At 45.5% G+C, this 21,856-nt stretch overlaps 1 protein-coding gene across 2 annotated transcripts in view; it reads right to left on the bottom strand.

Moving 5' to 3' along the window:
* AMOT (angiomotin) overlaps positions 1–21,856 on the bottom strand; it is a 56,356-nt gene that overhangs the window by 24,319 nt on the left and 10,181 nt on the right. Inside the window, exons 1-3 of one of the 2 annotated variants that reach the window (XM_050310547.1) lie at positions 20,802–21,544; positions 7,418–7,583; positions 5,094–6,012 (exon numbers count right to left, since the gene is read on the bottom strand). In XM_050310547.1, the coding sequence (XP_050166504.1) occupies positions 5,094–5,965 (872 nt within the window). In that variant the 5' untranslated portion in view covers positions 5,966–6,012; positions 7,418–7,583; positions 20,802–21,544. Of the gene's footprint in view, positions 1–5,093; positions 6,013–7,417; positions 7,584–20,801; positions 21,545–21,856 lie in introns of those variants that run through there. The other variant, XM_050310548.1, reaches the window with a different exon arrangement.

Genomic DNA, 21,856 nt, shown 5'->3' with positions numbered 1-21,856 from the left:
TGTTCTCAGCAGAAAGAAGGAATCCACTCCTCATCCCTGTCCAAGAGGAAGCTCCGGCATTACCGGCATTCCTCACATCTGGCTGGCAGCGCAGCCGAGTTCAGCCGTCCCCAGCCTGGCACAGGCTTCTCCTGTTCAGTGCCATGCACCTTAAGTCTCATTTCCCTGCTTCCCAGCAGGGAAGGTGTGTGGAAAGCTCCAAGCTCATGCGACAGTTCCTTGACAGGGAAACAAATCTGGCCTTTGTCAGTTAGAAAAAAAAGACAAAGAATCACCGCTCTAGCTACTGTTTCTCTCTTTCTCACGCTCACAGGTGACTGTGGTCCCTGCCAGCAACATCATCTCAGCAGCTGTATTTCCCCAGAAGTCATCATATGCAGCAGGAGGATTTCAGGGGTCACTCAGGCAGAAGAGTGATGTGCAATTAATTTCCTCAGGAATGTTCCCTTTAGTAGCAGCAATTTGGTTCTTTCCCCTCCCAGGAGGGCAGCTCTACTTATTGTTGCTCTGATTTCATCAACTTTATTTGTCAGTTCTCATAATGGAGAACGAGGCAAAGCCATCACAGGCCACGCTCAAGGTCACCTGGTTTGTCTTAGGTGGTTTCCAGCTCCCTTCTTAGCTCACCCATTTCAGAGTTAAAACTTTGCATCCTCACAAACCACTCATCTCCCTGAGCTTATTCTTTACCTATCACCAGGCAGCTCTGCTTTGATGTTATAATCAATTAGGGAATGGCCTTGCTGTGACATTTAATCTGGGAAGACCTACAGAGGTTAGATCAAAAGAATTATGCTCCCAGTGTGCCTCATGGATGCAAAAAAACCAATTTTCAACCTACAAAATACTCTCTTCCAGTCTGAAAACAACCTGAAGCAGTTACTCAGAGACTGATTCCGCTGCTCTCAGTGAGTTACTCTTACAAGCCTGAGGAGGACTATTTAGATGCCAATGTTAACAATTTGAGCTGTTTGACTAGAAACATGTTATTCTGTTCTCAGAAACCCACTGGCAGAACCTTGCCATCCTGAGCACTAATGAAAGGCACAAAATGATGGGCAAAGAGAAACAACAGCACCACTTAAATTCTGAAGGGACAGTCCTGCTGACACACCTAGTAATGCTTTTAAAAAAAAAACCCAAACACTTCTTGTAAAGAACGACTCTAGGAAACCATGGGTGAGTATTTCTAAACAGGATATACTTCCAAGATAGCCAGCATCTTGGCACTCACATCCAAAGCCTCCCATAATCTTGAAATTAGACTGATTTTGTGGGCTCAAGCAAAACAATGAGAGCTGGGAACCTCTAGTTCTGTGCCATCACCAACAGCATTAGGGCTTCCAAATGTCACAAATGCATTTATATTCCCAGCAGAACAAGATAACATGGCTGGAGTAATACATCCTACCTTGAAAAAAAATGTATTTAAAACCCCTAGTAACCTCACAGTGACACTAGACCTTTTAAGATCTTGCATGTAAACTTTTAAATACACATTCACAGAACTTTTTAGCACCCCCACTGATTACAGTTTTGTCTTATAAAAATGCTTACATATATTTTGTGGGTACAAAATACCTGGCTCTGAGATTCTTTCATATTAACATGAGGACTGAAGAATTTGTTCCTCTGGTAAAGCAATTTTGAGCTGAGAGATTCCGAAAAGGTAAATGAACATAACCGGAATTTTCAAGATTTTTGGGCCAGACTGCGAATTTTAAGGTTCAAATGACTACTGGTGTCACCTAAGAGTATTGCTGATAGAATGGAAGTAGAAAATTCCCTTCATGAGAGAATGAGTCCTTGGGTAAACCTGCCACTAGTAATCAAAAGTTCATCTGAACTAACCACTTCAGAAAAAATATAGTCTCTCAAAATACATGGAAAACAAAATTATGCAATCTGCTCTCACTTGCCTCGGTGCCATAGAGACCTGAAAAAGCCAAATGCAGGAAAAAAAGACCTCAGAGCAATAATTCCAACAACTGTTTAAGTTTGAAAGCGTAACTTTAAGCACCACTTCACTCTGCAGACTGTATCACGCAAGAATCTCTGCTTGCCTGACAGCCTCTGGGGCATATCAGAGAAACACTCCACATGGGCCAAGTGCAAACCTGGATTTATGGTTCTGCAACCACAAGGGTCACCTCAGCTTTTAAGTGATGAAGACAGAGATAGGGAGTGAGGCAGCCGAGATCAGGAGTGCTGGGGCAGCCAGGACTGCGGAGTCACACAGAAAATCTGGGGGCAGAGCAACACAGTGGGGAAGGCAGAAGAGTGAAGGGCTCAGGAAAGGTCTCTGGCTCGTTACATTTTTCCTGGCTGTTTCATGTTCGAGAAGCTCCAGTTCCCCTCTCTTGCCCAGCCCTCCTGCACAAACCAGGAAGTGCTGGCTGCGGGAGGGAGCAGGCTCCACTCCATTACACAGCTGAAATCAAACCCAGACATTTTTGTTCTGCTTCCCAGTCATACCTGATTAGCCCCCACTTTGATGCCGCTCAGGGGAACGCAGCGCACAGAAGTGATTTACTAATTATGGGACAAATTCTGCAGACCTGCCTCTCAGAAACTTTCTGTGAAGTCAATGGGATTAATCACCACAGCGGGAGCTCGGTCGCTTGGGCTCCAAACAGAGGATGGCACTTGAATGGGAGAGACAGGAATTTCCTCTGCACCCAAAACTGCACCAGCTCTTGCTGTGCTCTCACAGGAGACCCTGGACATCGAGTCCAAGGCACTTGTCCTCCCCCTGTTAGACCTGGGGGCTTGTTTTCATCACCAAAGTGCAGTGGAGGTATAAGGGAGAGAACAGGATTTTGGAGCTTCACAGGCAGCCAGCCCTCTTGTGAGCCTTCCTGAAAATTTCCAAATAACAGCACACATGCCTCCGGCATGCCTGGTATTTACATTAAACCAACATCATTACCAACATACACTGTTCCCAAACTTACACCACCCAGGAGCAGGTGAGGCAAACTGTTTGCAGACTGGTTTAAACTTACCACACAGCCCATTCCTTTCCCAGACTGGGGAGGGTGAAGCATGAGAATGCTGTGAATTCCCCAATGTTTATCTTGCTCAACGAGTTTTATTTAACTGCATCATTAGGTCACCCTCAAATTCCCCCGAACAATGAGGGGAAAAACCCGCAGAAAAGGGTGTGGCCTCGGGAGCGGAGAGAAGGGGCTTGGTTTCCTTGACGCACAGTTCAAAAAATGCACACATTTACCAATCCGAATGAATGCCGATAAACACCGAGCTGCGGCGCAGGAAAACTGGAGACTGCAGAGACACCCCTCGTGGGAGGCAAACTCTCTCCCCAGAGCGGTGTGCCTTTAAAATCCCCACACCATCACCCAGCTGCACCTTTAGTAACACAGAAGGTTTCTTGTTTAAGTTTCTCTTACAGTGTGTGGGAGAGGGAGGGGAATAGAGGACTCCTTCCCTTCCTTTGCTACGCTGCTCTGTAATTTATGGATTAGGCTCGCAATTGTTCTACTTCTTCAGCATTTGCTTGCAAAGGAAACCTCTTCTCTGTGCAGCTATTTAGGTTAAAAAGTAACCTCATTAGATTCCCAATGCTTTGAAGACAAATTTCATTTGCTTCCCCTACTGGAAACCTTGCCAGCTGAACCTTTCTCCTCCCCCCGCTCCCCCCCACCATGTTCTTTCAAAGCAGCCAGGATCCATCCAATACAGACAAAAATCACCCTGTCTAGAGGAGCTGACTATTGGCGTGTTTTCAAATACCTCTCCCTTAAACGGCAAGCAGGCTAAGGCCACTTTCACTGCATATATATTTGGAGTATTTCTGATGCAGCATAACCATCGAGGATCTGTTTCCCTGCCCCGTGTGACAGAGGTTTAAGGTCTTTGAATTTTCAAAAACATTTGCAACAAGCTTCTACAATCATTACCACCCCCCCAAACCCTTTACTTCCCCTTTTCCTGGCCTCTTTATTATTTATTTAGCCAGATCAAAGGGCCTTTTCATCAGGCTTGTATGCTGCTGAAGTCATTTCAGATCACAAACAATGGTGGACAAACTCTGAAAATAGCTCCTCATAGGACTAGGAAGATTCTGAGCAGACTCAAATTCTGCAAAGCTCAGAATCTGCTCCCAAACACTGACTGGTTTCTTCATCGTGCTCCCCTCAGAACACACCATAATATCTGCAAACACAAACCCACAGAGACCACACCATTTGCTTATTGCAGCAATGCCATCCTGTTGCTCCTCTGTATTAAGTGTTTTAGCTTCAAAATGAGGCCAAAATCATCACACCAAATCCCACCTGGTCTTGGATAGAGATGGGATGGAAACAGGTAAAGTAAAGCTGGGGTTTAAGAGCCCACCTTAAGAAAACTTCATCTTCCCCCACATGGACATCAGAGTTTGACTCCAGCCAAGTCCAGCTCCTCATCTAGAGCGAACCAGAACAGGCTGAGACTTCAAATGATGCAAGGAAAATGAGCAAAAGCTAAACAAGCAAGTCTGGGATGAGGTACTAAGCACACTCCATTTTCCACTCCTACACTTCAGTCCACTGAAGATAAAATTTGAAAAACTCTACAGGAAGCTCAGGTGATTTCTGTTACCTGCACCTTTCATTCACTTTCTCCTTTCCTATGTGATGCAGTTTTTAAAACATCTTTTGTCTGGACAGACATAATTAAACAACAGCTCAAGCCTCACAGTAACTAACTGCAAGTTTCTACAATGAATCACACCATAACTTTGGCTTTCGTAGCAAAGCTTTTGTAAGGCTCTGGAGCCTCAGCATTAAACTTTCCCATGCCACAGAATCAAGCTGGCTTGTTTTGAGGGTTTTTTTGGGGGGGTTTTGCTTTGTTGTGTTTTTTGTTTGTTCACTGTTTTGGTTTTTTTAATAAAAAATAGTCAGTCCTCTCTAGTCAGCAACTGAAGCAGGTAACACTCCTTCCAGTCAGTCTGTGGGTGAACACAATATGTCATCTCCCATAATAAAGATGGGATGACAGAAAACCTGCTTCAGGAGTGAGGGCAATGGACTGAGTCTTACACCATCTTTCCCTACGTGGCTTTCATGGAATTCAAGATCTTTGCTTACCTGACTGACCCATACTCGGGGGGGTGCTGATACCTCATCATAGGCCCATCAGATCTTCCCTGCTGGCTCATGCGATGGTCACTGTAGAAATGTCCCGAGTCCTGAGGTTTGCAGTTCATAGCCGGGGTGGACACGTTTTTGTACGGATACTCGGGAGGAGGGCCCCGCTGCTCCATTCCTTTCATGCTGGGCTGGGAAGGGGGCTGCACCGAGTTCTTGTAGAACTCATTGGAGCCAGAATTTTTATAAGGGTCGCTGGACTGCTGAGGAGAAAGCGGAGAGAGGGGGGAGAGCGGCGCGCTCGTGACCGGCGCGTGGGCCTTGACCCCGCTGGTGGCCAAGGACAGCTGCATCAACCGCTCGCTCAGGGAGCGCACGTGCCCTTGCTTGAGGTCCTTCAGTCCTTCATCCTGGTGGACCTTCCCTGGGCTCACCCGCTGCACCGTGGGCCGCCCCTCAGTCCTCATCTTCTGGTTGGTGACCCCCGTTACGTAGAAGGCTGCCCCGACGCTGGCGTGCGGCTGGCCCCGGAAATACTGGGACTGGACTTTGGCTTCCTCGTAGGTCGGGAGATCCTCGCTGTTCTGGAGCCGGGGGGAGAGCTGCTTCTCCATGATGCTGTTGTCCACCTGTATCTCCTGGCCCTGGGGCTCCTGACGGGCAGCATGAGTCACGAGCTGGTGGTCCTGGGAGCTCAGCCCTTCGTTCTGAGATGCTGGACTGCCAGTGCTGCTGAAAGGGGGGGCATTCCCTGTGGCCTGCTGGTGTAAGGCAAGAAGGTTCCGGTTGTCATTTGGGTTTCCGTATCGGAGTTGCTCCTGCAGCAGGCGCTGTAAAACTGTCGTAGCTGCTTGCTCTTCTGAATTCCTCATCGCAAACTCTGGTGCCTTTTGGGTGGAATGTGAAAGCTGCCCTTGACCTGAGGGAAGGAGACACGGATATTAGCGCCCGAGCGGATCAAACAAGGGATATTTAAGAGCAATGGCTGGAAATACAGAAAAGAAGCAGGTTAGATTACCAAAGGTTCCCACAACAATGGGGGGTCATCAAGGTCCTTGACCTAAGAAGGACTTGCATGCCAGGGAGCAAAGCCTCAGAAAGGTGATGAACAGGTTTATTGGCAAATCGATCAACTGCAAGCAGTAGGCATGCATGCCAAATACCTCAGACAGCATCTCAGGCAAAAAGGAGACCAGGAATCCACAGGATGATGGCAAAAATGCCTGAGACCTGTCTGCTTTACTCTCAGAGTTGCCAATGGTGAAATACACTTCCCATATTTGCAGGCCGACAAGGATTAAAGGGCAAAAAATCAGCAATTCGTCAGTTTTAAGGGAAAGAAAAAGAGAGAGGTCCATTGAGATAGTATATGGTTCAAAGGAAGTAAAAAAATCTCTTGGCTTAGATCGTTTGAAGCAATTAATGAATACCTCGTTAGCCAGCAGGTTTTCAGAGTTATGAAATGCCCAGAGTGAGATCAGCACCTATTCTCCCTGCTGCAGAAAACACCACGCACGGTACAAGTGAGGACTCGGCGACTTCCTGCTACACAAAGACAACCAAATCCTCACACATCTAAATATCATCAGCAGAATGAATGCATGCAAATGCAAGGGGAGGAAAGAGAGTTGTCTGATCTAAGCGACAGAAAAAGACCTCTGAGTGGCAGGAAAAAAACACTGTGTCCCAGTGAGAGAAACACAAAGAGCCAATGTCAAGCACATCCTAAGTACAGACTAACCCAGTGACCAACAGGGATTACATTTCACTCAGTCTCCCAGTGGAACCAGGGACTGGTCATGGAAACTCAAGCCCATTGGCATTGCATTGCATGAGCTGAAATATCAAAAATTAACGATACCTTTGAGACATCCAACTGAAAGCAGAGCTCCTTTTGAGCTAGAACAGCTCAGAATAGAGGGTACGCCTCACTCGTGGGCTAAACTGTGGCTCTGCCCTGACAGCAGAACACATCTTGGTACTCCAGTATTTTATTTTGACACCTTTTTTCTGTATGACATTGTCCCTTGGCAAAAGGTAACTTGCTCCGAACAAGTTCCGTGGCAGAATCAGGAACGGACTGCAGGAGTCAACCCCTGAAGGTTCTGCTTTGTCCTGCATCTCCACAACCACCCCCTTTCCTCCCTCGGGCCAGCCAGCCCCTGAAACACAAGGACCCCATCCAGAGACAAAAGCCTTCTACAAATGTTAAGGAAGAGAAAGTCAAACTCCACCTTGTTCCAGGCTGCCTCACCCAGCTGGCAGTTCAGGCCCTGTCACCTGGCCTGGAGCACGACTCTTGGGAAGTTTGAAGAGGCACATACCTATGTCCTTCACCTGGAGTTCCCTGGTAAGGAGGAGCAGTTCTGCCACATGGGGGGACACACTCAGCCTTCCTCCTCCAAGTCCAAAATTTCCCCTCGGAGATGGCTTCAGGCTCCTCTTCAGTAGGCCAGATCACTTGATACTCTCCTCCCTTCCAAAATAATTCTGAGGAAAGCATTGAAAACATCGTTTTAATCATGAGATGAGACCCTAGAAATAATAAACCTTGGCCCATATTTCAGATTTCCCTTTTGTAGCTTCTTGTTTTCTCCCAGAGCCCAACAATTTCGATCCCTTTAGGATGAATGAATCCCCCTGTCCCTTGCAATCTACTCCAGCTGCTGCTTTAATCATGACCATTTCTGCTCCAAGATTAAACGCTGCCAAGTAATGCTCTGTCCCATCTGTGCCTCCAAGTGAAACAGTGATTAAAACCCACTAATTCTTTAACTCCATTGTTTTATTTCTTTGCTCAGAATGAAAGCTGCAACACAGATGAGGATGCCCTGTGCTTATGGCTCCTTTGCCAGTGGTGCTGTGCATTTTGAACCGTATCAGCAGAAATCCTTTGATGAACCACGGTGATAAAGTGAAATACTTTATAAACTTCAACACCCTGTGCCTCAGAAATGACTCTGAGAATGATCAGTATACAAATATTAGCTTTATTTTACAGACTGGGAAAGCAAGGGGAGGAAAAGGACACTGACGGGGTTTATGCCAGAAATATAATGCAGAGCACAGCTCTAATTCCCAAAACATTCTTTAATTACGTGACTTTTCTCTTTCAGAATATGAAGCAGTAAAGAAACCTTAACCATTGAGTGGAAAATCAGGAGAACATTAAAAAAATGTGTATTTAGGTGTGTTATTCAAGCAGTTAAATCTACTACTGAAGGTGTCCTGAAGAAAAACTCAAGTAATGCCAAAGAAGAGAAAGGTAATTGTGCACTCGGTGTGTTCGTACTTTAAGGGAAGGCAATGAAAACAGAACTTCTGACATTAAAACTATTCATTGATATGTATAATTTAACCTAATTTCCTGGAATGTTGCAAAAAAATTAAAATGAACAGATGTAGTGAAGGAATGCAGACATGGATAGTTCTGTCTCTGACTTACTATGGCACACATCCACACCCAACGAAAACGATCTCAGATCTGCAAGTTAAATACTTGAGGTGTCAACAGCAATTTCAAGGCACATGAACAATATCTAAGGAGAGAACAAGGCAGTGTTGTGTGGTGTGGTACTTCAAGATGGTGGTTGAAAAAAACAGCTAATGTCAAATTCTTAACTGGTGACTTAGCTCAAGAGGGATATATTGAAAACAGCTGCCAGCAAATATGCAGTAAAGAACCTTTAAGCCAGGCATTAAGATAGCAGATAACTAGAGCAATTTCTAACCTCTTTTCCCAGTGTTACACAACTCAAGTTAGGGATTCCTCATCCCCCTCACACCAGGATCATCACTGACTCTTCTTTTTTTTTTTTTTTTATTCCTTTTAAACCAAGCTGCCCTGAGCAACCCTTTTTATTGGAGCATAAAAAGGCTTTTATTATGCAATATGATGCTGCCTTTCCACCCAAAGATTTCTTTTGTCTCAACTGGAAAAATCTAAGCGGGTGGGGGGGAGTGTTGTTTATTTTTTTAATACAAAGATACAACCCAGCTTGAGATTCTGCCTCTCTGCCTCACAGATTTTCTCAACAGACAAATCCAATCTGTGCACGTTTAACTCCTTCAAACACTCAAGGAACCATTTCACACACAGAGCTTCACTCCTCAGCACTACCAGCTTACCCTGCTGAGCCGAGGAAGGGAGGCCCCAGTTCACACTGAAAACATTTGCTGGAACTGAACACTACTAATTTTAGTGTGGATGTACCTGGAATCAGCCTGGAAATCCAAGACAAAAGGTGGACTGAGATACACCATAACAATATTCTGGCCAACAAATATCGACTTATAGCATTAAGGCTATTTTTTTTTCCAGTTTTATCCCATTACGTTTAATTAACAAAGAAAATCTTGTGCAACTAACTTGGGTGGCAGCATTCCTGGAATCTGCTCTCTGAGCAAGCTGGAAACTCCTGGCAGAACCAGTGAGTTAACTTTTCTATTAACGAAACACAAAAATGAACAGTACGAGCAGTGCTGGAGCCCATGTGTTATTTATTTGGACCCAAACTCAATTTGTGTCAGGCTCTTCCAGCAATTTCAGTTTGCAGCGTGCCAAAGATGGAAATTAGTGAGATGCACTGGAAAGGTTGTTATGATAGAGCTGGAAGGAAATTGGAAAGGTTCTGCAGACGTTTTAAACAGACATATCTGGGAGGTTAGCCTAAATCTATTATGAAGGACAGGGTTGAAATCAGACTTCCAACAACTCTGCCAAACTGTACTGGCTTAGGGATTAGATGGTGCACTCTCCATAGCCAAAAAGCCTAGAAACACCTTGCTTTTGCAGTGGGAAATTCAGGTTGGGATCAATTCTAATCCCAGGAACCACTGTGAGATTTCCCAGGAAGAACCTGTTTCACAATCTGCTCCCAGCATCGCAGTTCTGTCCTCTTACACCTCATTCTGACCTCTGGTCTGAAATTATCCACGGTAACTTGAGGAAGAAGCTCTTGAGGAAGCATCAGAACCTAGAGCTGGTAGAAGCAACACAGTAACTGCAAATAGAGTTTCACCAGGCTGAGATCAAGAATGGGCACAAAAGGGGAGGTAGTGTGGGTATTATTTAAGGAAGAAAAGCCTCGTATTTGTAGGGCATTGTGTAAAAACCCAGTAGCTGAGGCTTCTGTCCTAAAGATCATGTAATTATGCACAGGAACCTTGCCAGTCCCTCATGAGAAAGAAAGATTAATGAAGAATTAAAAATGATAATACTGCCAGGCTGTAGGGAATCAAAGCAACACATTTCTGTACAGCATGCAAATACTTTTCAGCATTATAAAAATAAACAAGCTTAGACAAGTGAACGACTCACCACTGATGATGAGTGCCTCTAATGCTATAGCTCAATTAACCTGCATGGAGCAATAATAACCTCACAAGCAAAGAGAAAGATCTTTCTTTAGCTTGTGAAACTAAGAGGAATGCAAGAGTCCCTGTGAGGACAGCCTGTGCATACTTGCCCAGAATTACTGCTTAGCCAAGGAGCTAATTATCTTAAGCATCAGGTGGGACAAGAACAGGTTCACCACCTCGAGAGGGCTGGAGGACAGTTAAGCACTTTCAGTTTTACTCCTAAATTTTGTGTCACTCCTACACAAAACAATCCAGTTACAGACTTCAAACTCCAGCAGCAAACTCTGGAAAATAATTCTGTGTTTTTCTTAGAAGAGGTGCATGTGATACTGTTTACCCTGGTTGGCAACAGGTGATGGCATGTTATCAGCTAGAAGAAGTCTGAGGTTGGTTTTTTGGGTGCAGAGTTATCTTCAGACATACCTGCACACTGTAAGAGAGGAGGGGAACACCAAACAGAGATAGCACAGAAAGGACTGGCTGTGAGGTCCCCAGGCAACTGCAGGGACCGGCTCCCATGCTGAGTCACCCGCTGGTTAATGGAAACACGCTGTTGCTCCACGGCCCACACAAACCCCAGCAGGCTGATGGCCTGATCCTGCAAAATTCACTTAACCTCAGTGTCTCCAGGACCACTGGAAACACGGCTATTCTGCACACACATTCACTTTGAAGTGGCTGGCAGCACCAGACTCCCAAGGGCGAGGTCCCAAATTATTTCATGAACAGTGCAGGTTATCACTGAACGCTCTTTGCTTCGTTTCAGTCCTACCCAAGGAGGAGGAAGGCAGAGAATGCACACCAGGACAGTCCTTGGGAATAAAGGCCCCCAACATCTGGCAGCAACACCCAAACCTGCCGGGTGGCGGCACACACCAAACCCCAGCGCCGCGAGGGGATTTCAGCACCTGCTCCTAACCAGGAGGAGGTTTCAGAATCCAACCATAAACACCTCCCCAGCTTCCATTCAACCCTGCCTGCCCCATGTGCTGCCTCTGGCTCAGGTGATCTCAGAGGGTGGCACCGAGCAGGTGCATGGAGCGGTGCCAGCATTACTCATCTTCATACCAGAGGGCCAGAGTCACCGGGCAAACCAGAAAAACTTCCTTCTTTTCACCAAAAACAAGGACAATGTCACCCGGAGGGGGACAAATAATATGCATGCCCGTTCCATTAGATCACGGGACAGCTGCAGAGAGAGGCCACCACAACACCTGAAGACCGAAGCATAATCCCAACAGCTCTCTGGGCCAAACCCAGTCCACCTGAGCAAGGACTAGAACAGTCTCAACAACAGCCACTGATCCTTCTCCTCAGACACTCAGGGCACTGGGATCTGGGCACAGAACAGCACAAGAAAGCCTGACAGGCCTGAAGAAAAGGCAGTAAGTTGCTCAGCCTGGACTGAGATAAATAAGTCAAGACATCAACACAGAAAGACCCTCCCTAAATAACATCTCTGAGAAAAAACTGCAAAGACCTTACTTGACCTTTGAGTTACTGCTCCCTCACTAAAAAGTATCAGTTTCTTCACAGGGAAGTTCCTATAATCTTCTGCAACATAATTTAGGTTTTATATTACAAAGGGGGAAAAAAAAAAAGAGAAGAATAAACACTTACAAAGCCCAGTATAAATAGGAATGTGTCATGGCTTTTAAGCATTTTGAGAAGAATGCTGTGGAATTTCAAGTTCCTCCATAAAATTTTAGAAGTCACAGGGGCAGGAGGATTTATTCTGAATATCCCAGTCCTAATAGCAAAACCAGCCTAGCTGTTCTTATTGGGAATATTTCTCCAGGAACACACCACACCACTCAGTTATTTAAACTCTTATGCAGAGCTACCTAACACTACTCACACATCTGCAGAGGCACAACCCTTTAGGGGCAGGTACAGGAATTTCTGCATCGCTAATGAAGCACAAATTCCACCACAGGCAATGGGTGCATTGCTACCAACTCCAGAAAGGCCAAGATCTCACCTCTCAGATGCCTTCCTGCTAAAAGCAGCTCCAGCTCACAAAGCTTTAGTCAGCCCAGCTCTCATTTCAGAGTGCTGCCTCCCAGACCAAGGAAGACTCATCTCCTTCCAGCCTCACGGATTTCCAGTTGTTATCCCTGCAGAACTGGGGAGCTGCTGCAAAGCCAAGGCGCGACTTTGATTCACCGTCAAGTTTAGTTTCGCCTTCTCCGAGGGCTCCACGCCTCGCTGCCTGGCGTCAGCAGCCCCTGCCCCACAAACATCCCAGCTATGCCTCAGCACCATTTTCATTGCATTGTGTGGTTTCTCCATTCCTTCCTCCCTGATTTAGTCCAGGCCTCTCCTCAGGGCTCTGGGATAATGAAAACCATGTGAGAGGAAAATGTAACCTTCAAACACACAACCCATGTTTCATGTGCATTATCTGAAGGGAGCAAAAATGTTGACAGTGCATCATTTGTCCCTACTGATAGGATCAGGCTCTTTTAATTGCTGCTAAGATTAAAAAAAAAAAAAAAAAAAAAAAGAAAGAAAAAAAATAGATTGGAATCACCACCTATGTTAAAAATAAAGTCCAAATTCAAACCTAAAAGCTTAAGTAGTCCTGAAAACAATCGAGATATGATCCCCAAACAGATATATCTACTTTATACTACCTTAAGGTAGCTTTTTCTCATATGTCAGTTGTGACATCCTGAAAATTTATATATTAAGTTGACATAAATAAAAACCTCAGGTGGAGAAGGACGCAGAGATAAAAACAATGACTATGGCCTAACTTTAGAATTGAATTTTCTGGCTTTTTCTAGCAATACCATAATTTAAACTATTTCAAGTCCCCATATGGAGGGGCTCTTCTTATTTCACAAAGGAGTTTTGTAGAATTTAACAGGACCAATCCCAGAATCCAGAAAAGAGGCAGGGTCCCTCCTTTTTGTTAAAGGGCTGCCTTTTTTTTTTTATAAAAAAAAACCAGTTAAAGTGCAGGCACCTTATCAGTTGTCAGGTACCTTATCAGTCAGTCAGCTGGCAATGCTCTGTCCCAGATGCTGTGGCTCAAGGAAGGGCACAAACCCACTGCAGAACTGCTACAGCACAACACCACCAAGTGATCTCCGTGGATTAGAGAAATGAATTAAAGTAAAACCCAACAGAGGATCCAGACCACCACATTTTTAGAAAGCAACGATGTTAGAAAAGTGGTTTTGGTGTTGTTCTTTTATCGTAACCACCTGGGGGTTTCATGTGCACCTTGTAAAAAAACCTTTAATTACTTGTGAGATGATTAATTGAGCCTCACCACCACACTGGGAGGAAGATATTACTGCATTCATTTTAGCACAGCAGTGACTGGCTAAGTCCTGGCCTACATTTATGTTTTTTGTTGCCACAACTGTGTCACTGAGGGAACTGATTTCTTTCAGTGTAACTCTTCCAACAACCACTGCAAAGCAGATGCAGTTACAGTAGGAAATAATTGGTTTTAGGTGTATTGCTTAGGAAACCTTGTGTAAACCATACCAGCACAATCTCTTCCTTGCTAACACAAACCTCATTGCCAATTTTCTGTAATACCTGGAACAGCGAGGACAGATCCTGCTTAAATGGTCTGGATCAAGGATGTCAGCACCCCAGAACTTGTGCAAGCAGGAGACAGGGGAACCTTCTGAATGTTTGGAGAAGCTTTTAGGTGGAGAAGATACTTCTGCCAGGTACCCCCAGCAGCTGCAGAAAAAAGGTATTGCCCTACTGAGCAAAGGAACTCCACCAAGTGCACAGAAAGCACAGGTGGCTCCCTGGGCACAAACCCATCAACCTGATCTGCATTCCAGCCTCTGGAGACTGCTCCATGGAAACATTCCTTCCAAATCCACCTCAGCACCACAGCATGGGGCCAGTGGTCCCTCACACAGTTTCTACTGCCATCCCTACTCCTGCAGATCAGAACAGTATCGCTGTCACCAGGAGGTAAATCCTCTCTTCCCTCCAGGGAGGTTAAGATCTTTCTATTATTTTTTTTCCTTTTTTCAAGAAGATCCAAACGTTCCACACCCAATCCCAACTCAACAACAGCAAAAGCTGCTTTTTTTCCATGTGGCTCTGGAATGCTCTTTTCTGCCTGATCTCCATGGCCCTGATCTTCTCCAAAGGAAGAGTGGGATAGGCTATTTGCTCTTGGTCTCTTCAACCTTCATCTTTCTACAGTAAAACACGTTGCAAATTTGTTTTTTACCCAGTGAGAATATCAGCACTTGGTAGGGATGATTTCAGAAAACGACCTATTCCTAATTCCTTGTGTATCTCCACAGGCTATCCCAGACTGGTTTGGGTTGGAAGGAACCTTAAAACACGTCTTGTTCCACCCCCCTGCCACGGGCAGGGTTGCCACCTCACTGGTTTTAAGTTCTGTCTCTCCAGAAATACTGAGGAGGTTTCAACTCTGTTTTGTTTCACAAAGACAATGGGAAAAGTAGGAAGATGTGTTTTCCCACCCTGTTTTTTCCCAAGCCCCACAACAAGACGGGCTAGCCCTAGTATGAAGCAATCAAATTTGTTTCAGCTGAACACAGAACCACCCAAATTAGAACAGCAGGAAAAGTCCATCAAACCCTGATGGGAACAAAGTCACTGAAATGTGGAATTACTTTCCTGGAGGGTTACAGTAAATAATCCTAAGAGAATAAGTAATTCTTTTAAAAAACAAGTTGTGTAGAGCACAAAACATTTTAAAGCAAACAAATATTACTGTGATACAACTCTTAGACAAGGTCTTACAAATGCTAATTAATTCATTAAAGAAAATCCTAAATTAGCTTAATTCATAAACATTCTCATAAGAGAACTGCTCAACAACATCTTGGTCTACAATTAGACCCTGTAAGTGCTTTGCTAATACACAACAGGCCTTTAAAAACCAATTTTATTAGATCAGTGAAGTTTTTTGTCACTTAAACAAAATCTGGTTCTATATTGTAATCAACACTGATGAACCTCATACAGCCCAACAGTAGTTACCAAGGAAAATGACCAAAGACTTCTCCAAACTCCCAAAGAATTTCAGATATTTAGTATTTTTTAAAAATGCAAAAGTTTATTTTCAGCTTAGACACAACCAAATGACAACAGTCATTCTCAGAGAGGATGAGAAAGTAAAAAAAAAAAAACCACAAGTATGAATGGCAGCATTTATGTCTGAAGCCCTTCTTCAGGACCAAGAATGCAGACTGCGTGCCAGTAACACAGGAGACACTGAGCTATTAGAAACAGGAGGGAGCCTTCACTTCTCCAGTGCCAACCAAGCTGCTCCCAACCAGGAATGACACCTCCAACAACCATCAGGAGAGATGACAGCACTGATGATCCCCAGGCACCACAGGAGACTCCAGCACGTGTTCTTCCTTCACTTAAGCTGAGCACCTCACGGTAACCTCACCACTCTATTAAAACAAGATTTTAAGGCTTTGAGAATTTTGTTTCCACAGGCCTTTCTATTTTGTTCTCAAGGGGTTTTTTTGTTCATGACTTTTCCATTCCTATTTATTCACCTATTCATTCCTCAGTCACTGATGTCCTGCTGACATCAAATGTCTGGTTTGCCCTGATCAGCCATTTATACAAAGAATTTCAAATATATTCTTACATATAAAATTACATCCAAGTGTCAATGTAAACACAAATTTCATCAATCCTGAAAAACTCCTTTCACTCACAGGCATAGTAGGCAAGTAAGGCAAAGATTATATTGCAGATTTAAAAATTAACTGCTCCTAGGAGCAAGTTTAAACTATTATTCCCCAAAGCTGGTTGAGATTTTTTTTTCTGTCTTGAAGATTACATTTCAAGGCTACTCTGGAGAGCCAAGTAATATGCAAGACCTGGATATTTGCTGACTTTAGAGTTCTCCATACAGTCCATTACTTTGAGATGGATACAATTTCAGCATCAGCTCTGTCCAAGGCATGAACCAAACGGTTCTGCAAAAGCTGAAGGCGCGGCTGCAGCGCAGAGGCCACAGCGTGCAGTTCTCCCTGTGGCCAGCACTGCATTCCAGAGCTGTTTGGGAATACTCTCCCGTGTGGAAGGGTTTGACAACTGAGAGGCTCCTGCAGCCACACCGGCCTCACAGGGCAGCCATGTGCCTGCTCCTTCATCAAAGACAGTGATTTGGGAATGCAGTACGGCGATGCTGCCACGTCCACGGGGCACGTGCAGAGGGAGGATCAGGCACAAGAGGAGATGCAAGTTTAACCAAGAAAGTAACTGCTCATCAGCAAAGAAGTCCTGAAAGCAACGAGCTTACAGAAATGGGTTGTGGCCCAGATTCAACACAACAGACTAAATCACTTTGACAAATCCCCTAGTGCTTCCTGAAACTGTGTAGCCCCAGTAATAGGCAATTTGGAACACTTCTATGCAGAACTAAGAGATCCAAGTCCTCTCTTGTATTTCAGGGGACAGAAAAGGAGAAAGAGAGCCTTGAACCTTTTTGCCAATCACCAAGAATGGCTGTTCTCACACTATTACAAACATTTGGTCTCCATGGAAGGAGAATACCTAGCAGCAAACATTGGCAACCAAGGACATTCCACTCCCACTATACTGTCCACAATAACAAGGAGAAAAAAAAAAAAATCCATAAGGCTGTTTTGATTAGGAACCCTTTGAGAGGACTTCTTCGGAAGTGAGTGCCTGAAAATACCTTGAAATACGGGAATGTGCAACAACAGTCAGATGGGGGAAAACAGGCATCTTACTTTATTCTGAAAGCATTCACACTTCAGCCCAAAGAGGGAACACCTATTGATCCATGAACCTTTTGCCAAGAACAAGGTCACTGTTTTCTTTTTAATTCAGAACAGAACCTAACACACAGCATATTCTGCATCTCGTCCTTTACAGGTGTTTGGAGCCAGGTTTTAGTTTAATACACCCTCTGAACATGTCAGAACTTCCTTATGTAGGGCTTTGTCTTCCCAGCAGGGCACAGCTCTGCAGCTATTTAAAAATCATCAGTAAGAACGAAGCAAGAACTGTGCAATGGAGTTCTGCCCCATGAGGGGTATGAACAGACAAATTCATTCACAGCTATAAGTATTTACACTTTAACATAATCTTGGGCTGTTGCTAAATCTAGAATTAAAGACCTATCTTTGTGTTTACATTAATACAGCAACAACCTAAACCTACATCAGATTTTGCTCCATGTTAAGAAAATAAAGCTTTAATGAGCTCAAATTCTACTTGAGCTGTTCATTCATTGCAGTTGATTGTGCTGGGCCCTATAAAGAATTAAATAGTGCAAGTTGTTCCATCAAAAAGAAAAAAAACCCACCCCCCCAAACAAAACCAAAGAAACCAAAAACACCAACACAGAAAAACCCCAAAACAAACCAAAAAACAACAAATCCCAAACACATTACACTTAACTGGAGACTAAAGGAAAGGAGAGAAGTGGGGAGAAACTTTGGGGACTTGGGGGATGCAAATTCTCAATTTCACTGTCATGGTTAGGAAAATGTGTCAGTAAAGCAATGGAATCTTATTCCTAAATAAACAAAAAGAGTGGTCAGTCTGCTGATGCAAGACAGACTAAAGAGAACAAGAGAACTATTAAACTATCTCCACTTCTGAGATGCTGGCTATTCTTTTGCAAAGTGAATGGCTTATGCTAATCAGGATGCATCTGAAATGCATCATTCAAGCTTTCTTGGACAAATATAGTTCTTATTTATCCCAAAAGATCCCCACCAGCTGGCCGTGTTTGCATACAATGTTAAACCCAACCTCAAGAGCCCATGCACTATGAGTCATTTTACACTTAAAAACATTAGTTCCCTTCACAGTTCTTGAAGATGTGGTATCCCACGAGAAGATTTTCACTGGAATTCAACAATAATATACTATGTTACCACCCAACTTCCTCTAGCACAAAGAAGTTACAAGTTTTCTGCTGTTCGGTGGGGTTTATTCTCCTAACAGCGCTTTTCCTTACAGAACATCTTTGGGGAAGGGACAAAAGGATTTGCACCAATCCCTTCTATATGAATCAAATATTTATGCTTTGCCCCCTTGAAGCACTTTCATCTAGTAACCCATGGAATGTGATCTCCTGACCTTAACACTCAAGCACGTCTAAATCAGCTGCCCTTTGAGCTGTATTACAGACTGCAGAGAATTTTTATACATTTGTACTCCAGCCATATGAAAACCTTGTGGTCCAGCTGTGGCATTCTCTGCTACAGAGAATTACTCTCAGGTTGCTTGAGAGTGCTCCAGGAAAGAGGAACGCTCTGGTTCTCCCACATTTATGGCACAGTCTCACAGTGTATGTCACCATGAACAGGCAGAACGATGAACCACGCTATCAGTACATTAACCAGCACAATTTAAATAAGTGTCATGGCAAGCCATGCCCCAGCCATGAGGTGCCAGCACCGCTCCAATCCCATGTCCCACTACATGTCCCATTCCCAGCTGCCTTTCTGCCTCCAGCCTCCTCCCCAGGGCAGGCAGCACTGCCTGCTAAAGATCTCCACAATCAGAAAGACAAAGAGATTGGGAGAAGACCAGGCACCCCCTTCCCTCCATCTGTAAATCCCTCACTTTCCTCAAGAAAAAGAAATTATTCTGTGTTGCGTTTGTGGCTCCCAGGAATGTTTTAAGGAGAGGGGGTTATGTTGCCTCTAAGCGTCCTGGAAGCAAAAGAGAGGGAGACCAAGTGTCATCCCAGATGAATCTGCAACTTCAACTACAGGACAAATTTTTCCAGGGTCAGCTCATGACCCTGTTTCCCTTGAGGAGCAGTCACTGAGGTAACCCTGGTGAAAAGTCTGACCCAAAGATTTAACAGGGTCATGGTCCTGATGGTAGGGTTCATGTTTTCATATCAGCCCTGAAAACCAACCTGATGCTGCCCACCACTCACCCAGGAGCAGCACAAGGGTGCAGGGAAAGCTCGAGAACACGGTTCTTGTGTTTCCACCCTGATCTGACAGAAAGGTTCAGTCCACAGAAAAAATCAAGGGTGGCAGAAAAAAGTGAGACAAAGGCAGCCAAAACCTGTGCCATGGGGACAGTGAGCCACCCCAGTCCCCTCACGAGGTGCCCTGCTGGCTGCTGCAGCTCAGCAGAGACTGAGTTCTCTGAGGGTCTGGCAGCTCAGAGCACACTGAACTTGTTGCCCCTCCTCTAAGGCAGGAGGAACAGGACACTTTCTTTTCCCACAGAAATCCCTATACAGAGAGGAAGGACAAAAAAAAATTAAAAAGAGGAATGAGGACCAGGACCAGGATAGACAAAAATGTAGCATTTCCTGTATCATCCACAGGAAAAACCCACGCAGTGGGGGAAGAGCTTGATGTTAAGGCTGGTTTCACCACGTGAACAGGCAGTTCCTCCTGCTGGGGGATGTTGTGTGTTTCCACAGGGAACAATATAATCCTCCCTGACACAAGGAGTCCTGCTACCAGCCACACAAAATTCCACAGGTCCTTTCCTTGCAGGAAAGGCTGATAGTGATGAAACTCTGGCCTTTGGGAAGGGGGTATGCGGTTACAGAGCTGAGGGAGAAGGAAAATGAGACAATCACAGCAGTATTATCAGTTGTAAACGAGGACACTTCCAGCACTTGGCCCCTACAGAAAGGAGTATTCTGCAAAATACGTTTCCCTGCACAGAGACTGGGCCTTCATCCAGTTATTATGTGCACATCTCCACTGCATTTTTAGTCTTACTTTGAAAAAAAAATCTCAAAACAAAGGACACATCTCCTCATGCTCTCTCTGCACAATGCCAAGCATGTTCCCAGCCACGTTCAATAATCTGTTAAGGCAGGTTGATTATAGATGCAACAACTTTACACCCTGTGACACAGTAGTAAAGCACTTAATGTAAAACGAATTCCAGCGTGAAACAAGAAATCCCAGTCAATTGTGGCAGCCCTGTTTGCATGCCTGATACTTAAAGGCACATACGTGCTCCTCCGTGGAGCACAACAAGCAAAGGCAATCTCAACACGTGCATTACGAGCACAAGTGATTGTGATTATTTTCTCAAACGAGAAGAGCACCGCAAGAAACGCAGCTGCTTTCAAACACAGCCTGACACAAAACCACTTCAGCGACTTCCACAGAGTTTTACCCGATCCAGTTACACACAAGTACAACCCTATTGATTTGGCAATTTTTACTACCCGTGGGAGTGGATAAGTGTAAATTTTTATCTTGCAGGAATTTTGCAAGACGAAAAGTAAACTTTACAGGAAAGAGAAGTGATGGGCAAAAGCTGACAGAGGAGAGCCAGTCTAACTCCCAGGTTTAGGCTGAGGAATGAAGGCAGAGTCCCTTGTGCCGTGAGCACGTCTCTTACCTACTGATCCGCTGAAGACAAAAGGGTTTTCTTCTTTTCAGAAACTGGACACTTGTAGCTCGTTGGGTCAGTCACACAAAGCTTCCCTGCTGCCAAAGGTATTCTTTTTCCCCTCGGGTTTTTGTCGTTGTTGTTTGGTTTTTACCCCAGAGAGTAAAGGGCAGAACAGTGGATTTAGCAGGGGCAAAGGGTGGAATTCGAGACTCAACAGGCTGGAGAACTGCAGAGCTCTCTCCAAAAGATGCTGTATTTCAAGGCGCTTTCATTTGCAAATCCTTCTTCATCCTCAGTGTCAATAAAACTGGAGGAGGAGGAGTAAACTTTTTTATCTGCAGAAATACACCGGACTCCACAGAACGGGGGAATGTGATACGAACTGGATTTGCGGCTGGACTTTTCCTTTTATTAAAAATAAATAATACTTTCAGACAGGAGGTCGAGACGGAAGGGTAAAAAAAATCCAATACGGTCAGCCAGGACCTGCCCGCGGTGCCTGGGAGGAGGATAGCGGTACCTGGAGAGCTCGGCAGAATAAACAAAACAAAAAAAAAAGCAGGGAAAGTCGCGGTCGCCGGTGGGAGCGGCGCCGCTCGGCTGTCAGTGGCAGCGCCGCCCGGGGCTCCCGCGGCCCCGGCAGGGCAGGGCGGCCCGCGGCATCGCGGCCGGGCGGCTCCGCTCGCTCCTCCGGCGCGGTTACCTGTGCGGGGCCGGGCGGGCTCGGCTCACACGCGGCGGGACGGGCCGGGATGGGATGGAACGGGACAGGACGGGCCGGGACGGGCAGGGCAGCTCCGCTCCTTCCGCTGCTCCGGGCGCGGGCGGCCCGCGGGACGCGCTCGCTGGGGGCGGGCAGGAAGCGCCCGCCGGGCCCGCCCCGCCCGCGGCACCGCCCCGCCCGCCGCTATTGTGTGCGGGCACCGAGCCCCGGCGGGGAGGGACCGCGGGCATCGGCCACGCCAGCTCCCGGCCCTGCACCGACACCCCAACAATGCCCCCCTCGCCCTCACAGCCTTGTCCAAACGCTCCCGGAGCTCTGGCACCCTTGGGGCCGTGCC

The sequence above is a fragment of the Myiozetetes cayanensis genome, unplaced genomic scaffold, assembly GCF_022539395.1.
Source record: "Myiozetetes cayanensis isolate MyiCay16 unplaced genomic scaffold, myiCay2020 scf15, whole genome shotgun sequence".
In the NCBI taxonomy this organism is placed as follows: domain Eukaryota; kingdom Metazoa; phylum Chordata; class Aves; order Passeriformes; family Tyrannidae; genus Myiozetetes; species Myiozetetes cayanensis.
The sequence above is the reverse complement of the archived record's forward strand: the minus strand, read 5'-3'. Positions and strand labels throughout refer to the sequence as shown.